Genomic DNA, 14167 nt, shown 5'->3' with positions numbered 1-14167 from the left:
GGGGCCTCGACTTAGCGGTTGCTCAAACCATGGTGAGAGGGGACAGTGAGCCGTTCGTAATGGTCCTGAATACGGGGTCGCGGCCGGCCGTAATTGCGCAGGGAACGGTGCTGGCTCACGCCGCGCCGCTACCCGTTGAGGAACGGCTCGTGGCTCAAGCAGATTTCACTGTCAAGTCGCATCCTCCAAGTGATGAGGGGACTGAGTGGTTGGACTCGTTGTGTGCCGGTTCTGCTAACTTGTCCGAGGTGCAATTGGGAGCATTGAGGGGGTTGCTACTCGAGTTTGCTGATGTGTTCAGCAAACATAAGTACGATATCGGCTGCACTGACCTGTTGCGCCACCACATAGCTACAGGGGACGCGGCCCCTATTCGTCAGAATCCCTTCCGGCTCAGCCCAGCCGAGAAGGAACATGTGCAATCGGCGGTTAATGATATGTTGGCGGCCGATATCATTTCGCCCTCTTCTAGTCCGTGGGGTGCTCCTATTGTTCTAGTAAAGAAACAGGACGGGTCCTTGCGGTTTTGTGTCGATTTCCGCCGCTTAAACAAAATCTCGATGGCGGATGCGTATCCGCTCCCCAGGATGGATGAGTCGCTGGATGCCTTGGCGGGAGCACAGTTTTTTTCCACACTCGATCTGCTTTCTGGATTTTGGCAATTGCCACTCGATAATGAGTCTAAACCTAAAACTGCTTTCCGGACACCTGGTGGCCTATTTGAATTCAACCGTTTGCCCATGGGCTTACATTCCGCTCCCGCCACGTTCCAGAGACTCATGGAATTGGTTTTGTCGGGCCTCGAATGGGATACCTGTTTGATTTATCTCGACGATATCATCGTCTTTAGTCGGACTTTCGAGGAGCACCTCCAGCGACTGAGAGCGGTGTTCCTCAGGATGCGTTCCGCTAAGCTTAAATTTAAACCGGCTAAATGTTTTCTGCTTCGGGAATCGGTCAGGTATTTGGGCCATATCGTGAGTCGTTCAGGGATCTCGACGGACCCTGCTAAGACGCATTGCGTCAGCTCATGGCCAACGCCAACCTCGGTCACGGAGGTTCGCAGTTTCATTGGTTTCGCCTCCTATTACCGTCGTTTTGTCAAGCAATTTGCCACCATAGCCAGGCCCCTGCACGCTTTGACGGCTAAGGGTGTGAGGTTTCACTGGGGGGCGGAAGAGGAGGCTGCGTTCTGCTCCCTTCGTGACGCCTTGGTGCAGGCTCCCCCCTTGTGTTACCCCGATTTCACACAACCGTTTTTGCTTGACACAGACGCCAGCAACACGGGTATCGGGGGGGTGCTCTCACAGGTGGTCGGGGGGGTTGAACGGGTGGTCGCCTACGGTAGTAGAGTTCTTTCCCCCGCCGAACAACGCTATTGCGTAACTCGTCGTGAATTGTTAGCGATTGTGTTTTTTACACAGCAATTCAGGCCGTATCTTTACGGCCGTCATTTTACGGTCCGTACGGACCATGCGGCTCTACAATACGCTATGCGCGTGGCACAGCCATCGGGCCAATTGTCCCGATGGTTGGAAGTCCTTCAGGACTACCAATTCACGACGATTTACCGCAAGGGATTGCGACACTCAAATGCGGACGCCTTGTCGCGGTTGCCTCCGTGCACGGACTGCACATGTTTGTTGGGATCGGCGCGGTGCAAACCCCCGGTCGCCGGCACCCCGGGAGTTGCGCTCGCCGCCTCTGACACCCCGGGAGAGGACGCCCCCACGGGGAGGGATTCGCTGTTGCCGTTGCCCCTCGTTGAGTGGGGCCGTCTCCAGATGTCCGACAGCTCCCTACTTACGCTACGTCGGAAAGTTGGCGCTCCCGAGCTAGGGGAGGCGCGGGTCGGTTCCTGGGTGTGCAGACAGGGCCTTTTGATGAAGTGGGACAACATGTCCCGGCGTCACGTGCTCGTTGTGCCTGTTGCTATGCGGGGTAGGGTTGTTCTGGCAGCTCATGAACGGCTCATGCATCTGGGTTTTCACAAAACGCTCGCCCTAATCCAGCGAGACTATTATTGGCCGGGGATGGGTAACGACGTGGCGAATATTCTTAAGGGATGCGTAGGGTGCGCCAAAAGGAAACCGCCACCATTGGCAGCTAATCCACCGCTGCAATCCATTCAGGTTTCGCGTATAAACGAATTGGTAGCGTTGGACATCTTGGGGCCCTTTCCGGCTACACCAAGGGGAAATAGGTTCCTGCTGGTTGGCGTGGAATACTTCACCCGATGGCCTATGGCATGGCCGCTCGCCAACCAGTCGGCTGCGGCGGTGGCGGACGCCTTTGTCCAGGGTTATGTTTTGGACAAGGGCGCCCCCGAACGCTTGCTGACGGATCAAGGAAAGAATTTTTCGAGCGTTTTGTTGCGCGAGGTGTGCGACCTGTTGGATACAAAGAAAGTGCGTACTTCCCCCTACCACCCGCAGACTGACGGGATGGTTGAGCGTCTGAACAGGACGATTACGTCTATGTTGTGCCAACAGGTCTGCGACGATCAGGTTGATTGGGACTTACAGGTGCCGGGGGTACTCGCGGCCTATCGAATGGCCCCTCATGCGGCGACGGGGTTTTCCCCATTTTTTCTTATGTATGGGCAGGAGGCCGATCCGGCCATGGACGTCCAACTGGGGATTTCCCAGCCACGTGCAAAATCTAAATTGGCAGACCACATCAAATTTAATATCGCCAAATTGACTGAAGCGCGGGAGGCGGCGAGGTTGAATTCGCGGTCGCGGCAAATTGCGAACGAGAGATTGCATGAGCGGAGGGTGCATACGCATGATTGGAAACCGGGCGATAAGGCCTGGCTGCATTGTCCACATGCACCGTTGGCTACGTCCCCCAAGTTGTTGAGACCTTGGAGGGGACCGGTGGAAATTGTGCGGGTTGCACGACCCCAGAGTATACAGATTAAATGGGGGAAACGCCGTTGGTATGTGCACCCCTCCCGACTGAAGCCCTATGCGGCACCGTGTGACCCCGTTCTGTGCCGTGACGACCGGGCGTGTGATGTGACCGTCGACTCGGGGAGGGAGGTGTCGCAGGCTGATCCTCACGTGTCTCCACCTGACCCACCCCCAGGTGCCTCGGGCTTGACGGCTGCTGACCGTCGGGAGCCTGAACCCCGGGGCACGCACGGGTCCTCGATGCCTGGCCGATGTCTTCCTGAACCGCCGGCACCACCGGACGTTCAACCGCGTCTGGTGCCGTACGACGGACCGGCAAGGCGGACTCGGGCTAGGGCTCAACAATTTTCATGAAGACGTTTTTTTCTCTACACCGAGCTCGCCCGGTGTTCCCCTCTGCCGGGGTATTGTCCCGTTGTAGGGACGCTCGGAAAGAAGGGGACACCGCACGAGTCGAAAGAAAAAAAAAAAATTTTGGTCCATTTATTTTCCTTTCTGCATACACATTGCTATTGTCACTCGCCAGTTTGTATATATTGTTCTATTGTCGCGGTGGCATTGGTTGATGGTTGCGGATGGTAGTGTTCGCGTCGTGTTGTGTTGTTACGTTAGTTGTTGTTCTTGTTGTTGTGTTGTGTTACGGGGCACACAGGGCGGTTTGTATATTTTTATAGCAGCCGGGTCGGCTGCGAGCTATGTGGTAGGGGGTGATGTAGTGGTGGTATTGACGTGCGCCGACTGTGACAGTGATGGATCACGGGGCGGCGCGGGGTGCGGGGTTGGGCACGCGTTGTGGGCGTGGTGTGGACGCGCGCGCCGGGAGTGACAGATGACGGGGCGGCGCGGCGTGGGTGGTGAGGCACGATGAGATGTGGGAAAAGAGAATCGTAGCCAGCGCCCAGCGATTGGTCGAATAAGTGGGTGCTCGCAGCGACGTCCGCAGGTGGGGTATAAAGGGGGACGCGCGAGAGCACTCGGGGAGAGTTACCCAGTTGAAGACCCGAAGACGGAGCTGAAGACCTAGTGCCCCGAGACCCCTAGTCCCGCCGTCCTTGTGGGGACCGGGGCCCTGTGTGGCTCGGAGGCGAGGCTGTGGGACCCGGGGTCCGACGCCCCCGTGGGTCGGGCTGGGGACCCACAGTCGAGACGGATACCCCGGGCAGGGAGTGTCCCGAGTAGCTCAGTGGCGTTAGTCGCCGAGTAGCTAAGTGGATGTTGGTCATCCGAGTAGCTCAGTGGCGTTAGTCGCCGAGTAGCTAAGTGGGTGTTTGTCACCCGAGATACTAAGTGGATGTTGGTCATCCGAGTAGCTCAGTGGGCGTTAGTCGCCAAGTAGCTAAGTGGGTGTTTGTCACCCGAGATACTAAGTGGGTGTTTGTCACCCGAGATACTAAGTGGGTGTTTGTCACCCGAGATACAAAGTAGGTGTTAGTCACCTGTGAACGAGTTTGATAAAATAAAGAGTGTGTTACCCGTGAAGTCGTCTCCCGCCGAGTTACTACATTACACTTACACAACCGCACTAAATATTCATTTGAGGCTGAGTTTACCTAGGGGAGGCCCAGGAGCGGTTCAGATCATCGTCACCGGTGTTGGCCGCGAGCGGGACTCGAACTCGGGACGCCGGGTTCGTAGTGCAGCGTAGCGCTAACCGCTACACACATATACTGTTTACGAATCCTACTTTAAAACAACAGCAGCAGCAACAACAAAACCCGTACGCAGAGCCGCTTATTCCAAAGTAAGCAATCCCCTCGAAATAAACGCGAGGTTGCTTCAGTGAGTCGCATGCAAACGGGGAACCCTGACGACGCCCAGGACCTCCCGAAGGCAATTGGCCACGATAATTATCACTATGTAACACGATTTTTGTTCCTGGGTAGTAAGTGTTATTTTCTAATCGCTTATGCCTCAAAAGTATAGAAAATGGCTATTATTCCCCACAAACTTTGCTTTTGTGACCAGGACTCTACGTGAAGGAATTACACAAATGTGTAGCGAGTCCAATTGAGTCGCAGACGTTATCTTGGGAGCAACACTATTTATTACGTAGACTTAACGCAACATCACACAATCTACACTCGGGTCTCGACTGCCCATCTAGCCACGCTACGGCAGAACTAGACACGGTTCGCTATCCCGGCCTGGACCACAAGCTGGGTCCCGGGTCGCGTGGCTAGAGGCTTCTGCTCCCCGATGTGGATCTTCTTCATCAGCAACACGAAGCACCTCGAGCTCCTCACGGGGCCCTCGTTATATCCCCCTGGGCTGGGGCTGCTCCGCCCTTCGCCCCGCCCACCTTCCAGATCTCTCTCGAGCTCTTTCTCGAAGGTTCCCGAGAGCTCTTTTGGACCACGTGACCGCCCAGCGGCCCCCGTCCACCGGTGGCACCCCTCCAATATCATCCGGTCACGTGTCGGCAGGTCAACCAGCATATCATGCCCCAAGGTAACCCTGGCTAGCTGACGCTCCCTCTCGCTCCCTCACCGGGAGCCCGCACCGCACACTGTTCGCGGTGTCTTTGTGCTGACCAGCGCTCACCCAAGCCCCGCTAGGGCTGGTGGTACTACGCCCAGTAAGCGGGCTACACATAATGTCGGCACATTAACCGCCGTGGCTTCGTAAGCCCGGCACCACACAGTGACAATCACAGTCACTACAAATGCACACCACGTTTTCTCATTAAAAATAGGTCAATTTCAAAATATCACTGTCCTGGTCACAAAAGCCATTTTCTGTACTTTTGAGGCATAAGCAATTAGGAAATAACACTTACTACCCAGGAGCAAATTTGTTTTTGTTACACAGTGTAATGAACGCGGCAATGTAACAACGGAGGTGGTGGGGAGGGGGGGTGTGTATAGCTACGCGCCGAAGCTGTGATGCCTTCTCTTGCTCCATCTCAAGCACACATAGAGGGCGAGGGGGGGGGGCTCCCCTTTTGGCGAGTTGAGTGCCCCTCGCCTCCACCCGAGCCGCGGGCACGGTTCCGCGTGCCGAGCGACCCGACGCGGCCTTTTTCCGTCGCGAATAATAATCCACGTGGCGGGTCCGACAGGGCGAGGTCACTGCGCGCGCTGCTGTTAGTACGATTGTATAATGACCCTGGTAATTGGTCATGTGGCAGCGGTGGCGTGGGGTAATTGTAAATACTCTGATCGATCACGTGACCTGTGGATAAATTTAGGCTGCATTGGCGAGATCGTGACCTCGACATCAGAGAGAGACGAGGGGTTACACGAGGTTTTTGGGGGGTTCGGCAGGGGAGGGGGGGTGCTCGTGAGTGATGAGGATACGGAGACACCCCCCCCCCCCGTCTCTGCAGAAAGCGTCACGCTTCTCACAATTAGCGGCAATGAAATGACGGCCAGTGGAGAAAGGTGCATGGTGAAAGCTCCCGGTGCGCGAGATGCGCTTCACTTAAACCATTCACCCTGATACCCCCCCACCCACCAGCCGCCGCCTCACCCAGCACCTCCACGGTGCAGCGTTTTTTCTTTCTGTTTACCCATTCTGCAATTGAGACGCAAATCAATTCGCTCCACGTTTCACGATGCACTTGACGATTGGTAATTACGGCAAGCTGTGCCCTTGTGGGTGGTGGTGGTGGTGGTGGTCGCGAGCACTGGCGGCAGCGAAGAACATCGCCACGCAATTTGCGCGCTCCGCTCATCCCCAGCGCGAGTGAACGAGACCACTCATTAACCCCCCGCCCCCCTCCACAATTAACATCATTAATGAATTAGCGGCACCGCGCCGCAACTCACAAATTCACAGCGGCATTCTAAACTCCCTATACTCGCCGTGAATAAATCGCGACTCCCCACGTCCAAACAGAAACGAAAAAATGTCCAAACCACGACGAGCTTGAATTCGAGTGAAGCAGCCGCGTCACCCCCCCACCCACCCACCCCTCCACGCCCCACGCCCCCCATCACGCGTCCGACACCGCCGTGCACTTGAGCTCCACGCCGACCGGACTGCTCGGCGCAGTGGCCGAAGCCGTGGCCACGACCGCGGGGGCCGGCACCGCGGCGCGACCGCTCGGCCCCCGTCGCAGGCAGGGCCGCAGCGCGTGCGCGAGCAGCGCGTCGGGCTTGAGCGTGACCACGAGCACGGTGCTCACGGCGCTGTTGCTCACGGCGACGCACTGCACCGCGTAGAAGACGGTGATGTAGTGGCGCTGGCGCAGCAGCAGCGCGGGGAAGAAGTCGCGCACGAGCGCGAAGCCGTAGAAGGGCGCCCAGCAGAGCACGAAGGCGACCAGGAGTCCCACGAGCGCCACCACCCCGCGCCGCCGCGAACGCAGCCGGCGACGCGCCTGCTCCGTTTGGTGGCCCGGGACGCGCTGTGTTGGGGAAGTGGTGGTGGGGGGGGAGGTGGTGGGGGGGGGTCATCAGAGACTCGACTCGGCTCGCTCCTTCGCTCACTCGTAAACACGCGCACTCTTTCGCTCCTAAACCATAGTCATTCATTAGCACGCTCACTTGTTAACGCACACAAATCACTAGCGTCGCGTGAATTCATGAATGGCTGAATATATTTCTTATGAATACAACAAATGACTGTATTCTTTGGTTCTTTCGGTAAAGTCACGTAGATAGAAAAATAATAATAAAGTGAATAAAATAAAAAATAAAATAAAAATAACAAACCCACGACGTTTCGATCGCAACACAAGCGGTCGTCGTCAACACAAGCGGTCCTGATGACGACCGCTTGTGTTGACGACCGCTTGTGTTGCGATCGAAACGTCGTGGGGTTATTATTTATTTATATTATTATTTCTATTCACTTTCTTTTCTTTTCGATCTACGTGACTTTACCGAAAGAACCAAAGAATATGAATTCCTGCAGTCACGAAAGTTTTAAGTCGAAACAAATTTCTGGTGAGCGTGATTTGTGCGTGTGTGTGGTTTTTTTTAATGAGTGTAAGTGTTATGAACGAGTGAACGTGGTCACGAATGACGGAGCGTGCTGTGCGTGAATGGGTGCAATCTGCTCATGACTAACACCGTGTCATCATGTCGGGTCGCTGCGCTGGGTACGAGTAGCACAGACACGCAGACACTACGCCTCCTACTCTCGGCGTAGTCTCTCCTTAACCGATACATATACCAGTTCACGAGCAATTGGTTCGAAAACAGCTGACGATGTCGCCGAATGTTGAAATCGGCCCCTTGCGTTGAACAAAAGCTGCGGATTGCATGCGCTCTCCCCAACAAGACCGCGTGGCTGATGGAGGGTTGAGCGAGGCCGTCGTGTCTGCTTTGTGTCTTTGTATTCCTCTTGGTTTCCTAGGAAAGCCGGACCGAGACTCGTGACTCTTCTACGGGAGGGTCCTGCCAGATTTTCGCGGCAGGGGGCGCGTTGATTGCTATTTATTAGGCTCTCAACGGCGCTACTGATTAATTTGTGCCGCTCATGTACAGATGCACATTCACAACCATGCTTCACCACTAATGACCACATTCACTCATTCATAACTCGCCAATCATTAGTTGTATTCACAACGAACTCCTTCATGACGCACTGCTTCACCCCATTGCTCTCGTTCGCCACCACATACTGATTCGTTACTTATCAGATGACCGCTACCACCACCGAAGCCTGCTTCATATTTCTACCCATCCAGCGTTCTCCGTCATCCATCATCATCCCATGAAACATCTTTCCCGTCTCAAAACGCTTCGGCCAATTGTGAAAGCAATGAAAAGGTGAGTGGGGGAGGGAGGGGGGGAGGGAGGGGGGTGGGTGGGGGAGGGACGGGGGGGAGGGGGGGTGGGTGGGTGAGTGGGGAGCGGTAGTGCAACGGTTAGCGCACTGCGCTAACGATCCCGGCGAGCCGAGTTCGATTCCCGCTCACGGCATACATCGGTGACGAATATGTGAACCAGTCCTGGGCCGTTCCTGTAGATCGACTCGGCCTTAAATAAATACCTTGTGCCGTGTGAAAACCTCCGCATTGGGGAGAATCGGCTGTGCATGGTTCTGACCACCTACCCCTTCTCGTGTGCCATCCCGGCCACAATAGGTGCTCGCTAACAGAACTTGCCCCCAACATGTTTCATTCTAATAGGGAAGGGATCTTTGTCTATATATGAGGGGGAGGGGTTTGAGTGAGTGGGGAGTTGGGGGGGATGAGGGGGTGGGGAGTTGGGTGTGGGCAGTTGGGGGGGTGAGTGGTGGTGAGCACACGGTGGGGGACACGCCGCTCCACGCTTTGTGGGGTGAGGGCTGTGTGGGTGAGGAAGATGACCGCCGTGTACGTCTGGATTCCACGTGGATTATAATGCCCCCCCCACTCCCCAGGGTCTCTGGGTGTCACACGGGAGCCGTCAGCACGCGTGCGAGATGCATCGGTAGACACCACGCACAGCGACGCCTGTGGCGACTATTTGATGGTGGACATTTTTTTCGGACTTCGATTCCTTCCAAAATGTTTCTATTTGGTGCTTGGACATCTGAACGCCTCTTTTATTGCCAGAGAGGGGTAAACGCCTATTCTTATTTTCACGTCGCGAGTATTGTTTACATTCCCGTGTCGTCTCGCTTACCACGCGATGTCTGTCGCGCGGGTTTTATCGGGCATCTACCACCGCACTGGCGAGTGCGTGTCAGTAAAGTGCTGGCATGGGCCCTGGGATTCGTTCAGATACCACTCGCTACTGATGTCAGGCGCTCGTAGAGTTCAAAGCGCAATGTCCTAACCCGCCGCTCCACTCGAGACGAATTTGTTGACGTCGCTTGTGGAAGAAGGCAAGACAAAAAGTGTGGACCAATCAGTTTCAAAGACAATGCATATATTACACTGGTCAACAAATAAACACATTTGTTCTGGCCTGGACTTTTGCAGGTGTTTTAGACTAATTTCAGGGTGCTGATTCCAAATCTGATCTCAGATTTGCTATATCACATCTCATTTTTATGCTATCGGCATACCCCATTTTCATTGATTTTACCCGAAATTAACTCTGTCACTTATGATTGCAAGTTGTTGCGAGTCCGTTGGAACCGTTGGAATACCTTATGCCAGAAAAAGTGTGTTGACCAGTGTTATCAGAGTATGTATTTGTTTGCATTCTGACCACAAGTATTGTGGTTAATGCAGACATGATTCCTTGTTAAAAGGTTTCAGTTTGGGGTTTTAACATCTCAACACCTGTTTCGTTGCCAGAAAAAAGGGCAAAACCTATTCTCAAAAAAAAGTGTCCACCGATTCCACGCAGCCTCCTCGAATGTGGTGTCGCATTTAGACGCCGCGCGCATCGCACGCGCCTTGCTCTCGTGTCCCCGCCAGGGGACACCACTCATCGCAGCCACTCCGCGTTATAATCGGGCACAAGCAGCAGGGAATCGGTGAGCAGAGCCATGGCGCAGAGGAATGAGTGAGGGACGCCGAGGGAATGAGTGAGGGGGGCCGAGGGAATGAGTGAGGGACGCTGAGGGAATGAGTGAGGGACGCTGAGGGAATGAGTGAGGGGGCTGAGGGAATGAGTGAGGGACGCCGTGGGAATGAGTGAGGGGGGTCGAGGGAATGAACGAGGGACGCTGAGGGAATGAGTGAGGGGGGTCGAGGGAATGAGTGAGGGACGCCGTGGGAATGAGTGAGGGACGCCGAGGGAATGAACGAAGGACGCCGAGGGAACGAGCGAGGGACACCGTCCCACCTTGAACCACAGCTCCTTGGCGATGCACGCGTAGCAGAAGCTCATGGCGAGCACGGGCGCCACGAACTGCGCGCTGAGCACGGTGAGGAAGTACGACTTGTAGAGCAGCGCGCTCTGAGCGGGCCAGATCTGCCCGCAGAACTTGCGCTGCGCGGGGTCGCGCGGGCCTGCGGCCGGCAGCGCCGTCTCCGTGGAGAAGCGCGCGGCTGGGACGGCGAGCAGCGCGGAGAGGGCCCACACGGCGGCCAGCAGCGCGGCCGTGGTGCGCCGGGCCATGCGGGGTTGGAGTGGGCGCAGGATCACCAAGTACCTGCGGAAGGAGGCAAGAGAGGGCGGAGCGGGCGTGGGGGGTACGGGGGTGTGATGGAGACGGGAGCCTCGTGGTGAGGGGGACGTCCCGGTCCTCGTGAGGGCTGATGAATGAGAAGGCGAACCTGGGGGGAGGGTGATGGGTTTGCGATTGAAATCTCATGGGGACATTGCGTGCGAAGTGTCACGGCGCGCTGAAGCGATAACTTGGAGGCATTGAGTGAAGATCTCAGCTCATTTAAGCGGAGGGTAACATTAAGAAAGACCGTGGCGGACTCAGGCATTTGTCTGATAGGTCGCTGAATGTCATGAGGCAATGAGTGGACAATCTCATGGGGATAAAAGTGGACATCTCACGAGGCAATGGAGCCCTAGGGGGTGTTTGAATGAAGACAAGTGATCATGGAGCTCTGCCAATCCAGATAATAACACAGGATATTAATAATAAATCGGGAAGATACACTGACGCGTTACAGCCGTGGAGGATGACATTTTTCATTTGCCAATGTGTGAATCACGTGCGGTGTTCGCAGTATCCCTGGGCGATAAAGAGACAAGAGGGTGGTCCCTCAGTGAGATGGGAGATGATCACCTGCGTGAGACGGGAGATGACCACCTGCGTGAGATGGGAGATGACCACCTGCGTGAGATGGGAGATGACCACCTGCGTGAGACGGGAGATGACCACCTGCGTGAGATGGGAGATGACCACCTGCGTGAGATGGGAGATGACCACCTGCGTGAGACGGGAGATGATCACCTGCGTGAGATGGGAGATGATCACCTGCGTGAGATGGGAGATGATCACCTGCGTGAGATGGGAGATGATCACCTGCGTGAGATGGGAGATGATCACCTGCGTGAGATGGGAGATGATCACCTGCGTGAGATGGGAGATGATCACCTGCGTGAGATGGGAGATGATCACCTGCGTGAGATGGGAGATGATCACCTGCGTGAGATGGGAGATGATCACCTGCGTGAGATGGGAGATGACCACCTGCGTGAGATGGGAGATGACCACCTGCGTGAGACGGGAGATGACCACCTGTGTGAGATGGGAGATGACCACCTGCGTGAGACGGGAGATGATCACCTGCGTGAGATGGGAGATGATCACCTGCGTGAGATGGGAGATGATCACCTGCGTGAGATGGGAGATGATCACCTGCGTGAGATGGGAGATGATCACCTGCGTGAGACGGGAGATGATCACCTGCGTGAGATGGGAGATGATCACCTGCGTGAGACCGGTGTCTCCGCGCACACACCTGTCCACTGCGATGGCGAGGAGCGCATTGGTGGACACGTAGAGCGAGGCGGCACGCACGTAGTTGATCACAGCGCAGAGCCGGGGCCCGTGGCTCCACGTGAGCCTCCGCACCACATAGTACTCCAGCTCGAAGGGGCAGCACACGGCGGCCACCACGAGGTCAGACACGGCGAGGTTGGCGATGAGCAGGTTCGTGGTGTTGCGCAGGCGGCGGCAGCGCAGTAGCGCCACGCAGAAGAGCACGTTACCCACGCCGCAGACGAGCATCGTGGTGCCCAACGCCACGCCGATGAGCAGGCGAGCCGTGGGCAGCGTCGGGTCTCCGGGCCCCTGCGCCCCGTTCTCGTCCTCCACGTCGTACCCCCCGTAGTCGCAACCCGGGGGCCAGTGCGTGGCGTTCAGCTGTCCCGTGGGAGGCGCGGTGCCGTCCCAAGGCTCCGCGTAAAACGCGCTGCAGGGCTCGGCTGCCATGGCTCGAGTGCAGAAACGCGTAAAGACGCCTGCTCGCAGCTTCTGCCCGCGAGCCCCGTACAGGACGCGAGGTGAGAGCTCCGAGGAGGAGGAGGAGGCGGTGGAGTCTAACTCGGCTCCCGGATTGAGCGCGGTGACGCACGCTCGATCTCGTCCGGCCTCCTCGTGGCCCCCGGGCACAGGCAGCGCCGCGCCGCTAATGCGCGCGCAGTCACTGGAGGCGCGAGCGTGGGTCTGCGAGCGACTCGCGTGGAGTGTGGAATTGCAATGACTGTGTTTGTTCGTTGTGTTCATTTGCCGCGGCTTCGCTGCCGACTCGTTTCGTGAGAGCGGCGATTTTCGCCGCGTGAAGAGAGCGGATCGGCACCGCTGGGACTCCTCGAGGAGCGGGGGGGGAGAGAGAGAGACTTAATGCGCAAACGCGGAGGCGAGGCGCGCTCATCCGTTGCTGGCTGAGCGGACGCGAGTCGGGTCGACCGATTCCAAATGAGCAGTTTTTGTTGTGTGTGTTTTTGTGTTGTTGTTGCGCCGATGCTTCAGATGGTTATGATGAAGGTCGCGCCTGCAATTAGCGTGCGGTGTCCGTCCCTCTCTTCGAATGACCCGCCCACGCATTGGCCACACGGAGACTGACGAAACGCCAGGAACACGTTGACCCTCGCTGGGTTCGGTCGTTGATGAGCCGTGGATAAAACCGCACGTGCGCGATCTAATAACGCGGTCCTGCAAAGCATGGCGAGCACCTTGAATGATCTCCGCTACTGCCGAGCACTCGTTTAGGATCTGCGCTGCTGAAATACATTACTGTATGTGCATAATTAATATTTCATATTCATAGAAGGGAGGGGTAGCCCAGTGGTTAGCGCACCGCGTTATGAACTCACACAACCTGAGTTTAATTCCTGGTCACGGATAACAGCAACAGCTATCTACCCCCCCACCCCACCCTTTACTAACCCCCATTGACCAGCGTGGTGAAGTATGGTCAAACTAATTTCTTCATAGACACAGAATGAAGTGGCCTTTATCTGGCAGTGGATTGGCAATGGCTTGATTATTATTATTCGTATTTACCCAAGGAACTTTCACTAAGTCTCCTGCCTCCAAAAGGTGTCAACGTTGGGGGAGCGATGATTGCTGCGTATGATATAATCCAACTGAGCAAATTGCGCATCTTTCAAATTTAGATTGTGATGGGATCTTTAACATCCACGGTGAATCGGACGACGTCTGTATTAATGGTTAAAACACCAGCAGTATTGATCAGGGCGGCTGCTGGTATCGAACCGCTGGTATCAAACCGCTGGTATCTAAACGCTGGTTATAATCGAACCGCTGGCATAAAACAAGCTGCGAACACGATCGGGCGTCGAGGCCACATCGTCCGGTCCGGGTGTACATTTAGTCCTGTATTCATGTTAGTACTGTTGGGGTATTGTGTGGAATGTACACACACAACAAACAAATATCTTCAGATATTTTGTGGCTGAAAATCGCTGCTTTTAGACTGCACGAGTGCTGTGCGTAAT

At 55.8% G+C, this 14167-nt stretch overlaps 1 protein-coding gene across 1 annotated transcript; it reads right to left on the bottom strand.

The window, feature by feature from the left end:
* Nucleotides 1-6849: 6849 nt before the first annotated feature.
* Nucleotides 6850-12638, bottom strand: LOC144933242 (prokineticin receptor 2-like). The gene is made up of 3 exons (XM_078857912.1): nt 12166-12638; nt 10586-10895; nt 6850-7263 (listed from the first exon to the last, which is right to left on the bottom strand). The coding sequence occupies exons 1-3, from the start codon at nt 12636-12638 to the stop codon at nt 6850-6852; spliced, it is 1197 nt and encodes a 398-aa protein (XP_078714038.1).
* Between the last annotated feature and the right edge of the window lie 1529 nt (nt 12639-14167).

This window comes from Lampetra fluviatilis, chromosome 7 (genome assembly GCF_964198595.1).
Source record: "Lampetra fluviatilis chromosome 7, kcLamFluv1.1, whole genome shotgun sequence".
Taxonomy (NCBI): domain Eukaryota; kingdom Metazoa; phylum Chordata; class Hyperoartia; order Petromyzontiformes; family Petromyzontidae; genus Lampetra; species Lampetra fluviatilis.
Note: the sequence above shows the minus strand (reverse complement) of the source record. Positions and strands in the feature narration are given on the sequence as shown.

Coding starts and splice junctions, on each gene's coding strand:
- LOC144933242 (XM_078857912.1), bottom strand. CDS start 12,638: ATGGCAGCCGAGCCCTGCAGCGCGTTTTACGCGGAGCCTTGGGACGGC. Junction 10,896..12,165: donor CTCGCCATCGCAGTGGACAG/GTGTGTGCGCGG, acceptor CTCCTTCCGCAG/GTACTTGGTGATCCTGCGCC. Junction 7,264..10,585: donor CCAAGGAGCTGTGGTTCAAG/GTGGGACGGTGT, acceptor TCCCCAACACAG/CGCGTCCCGGGCCACCAAAC.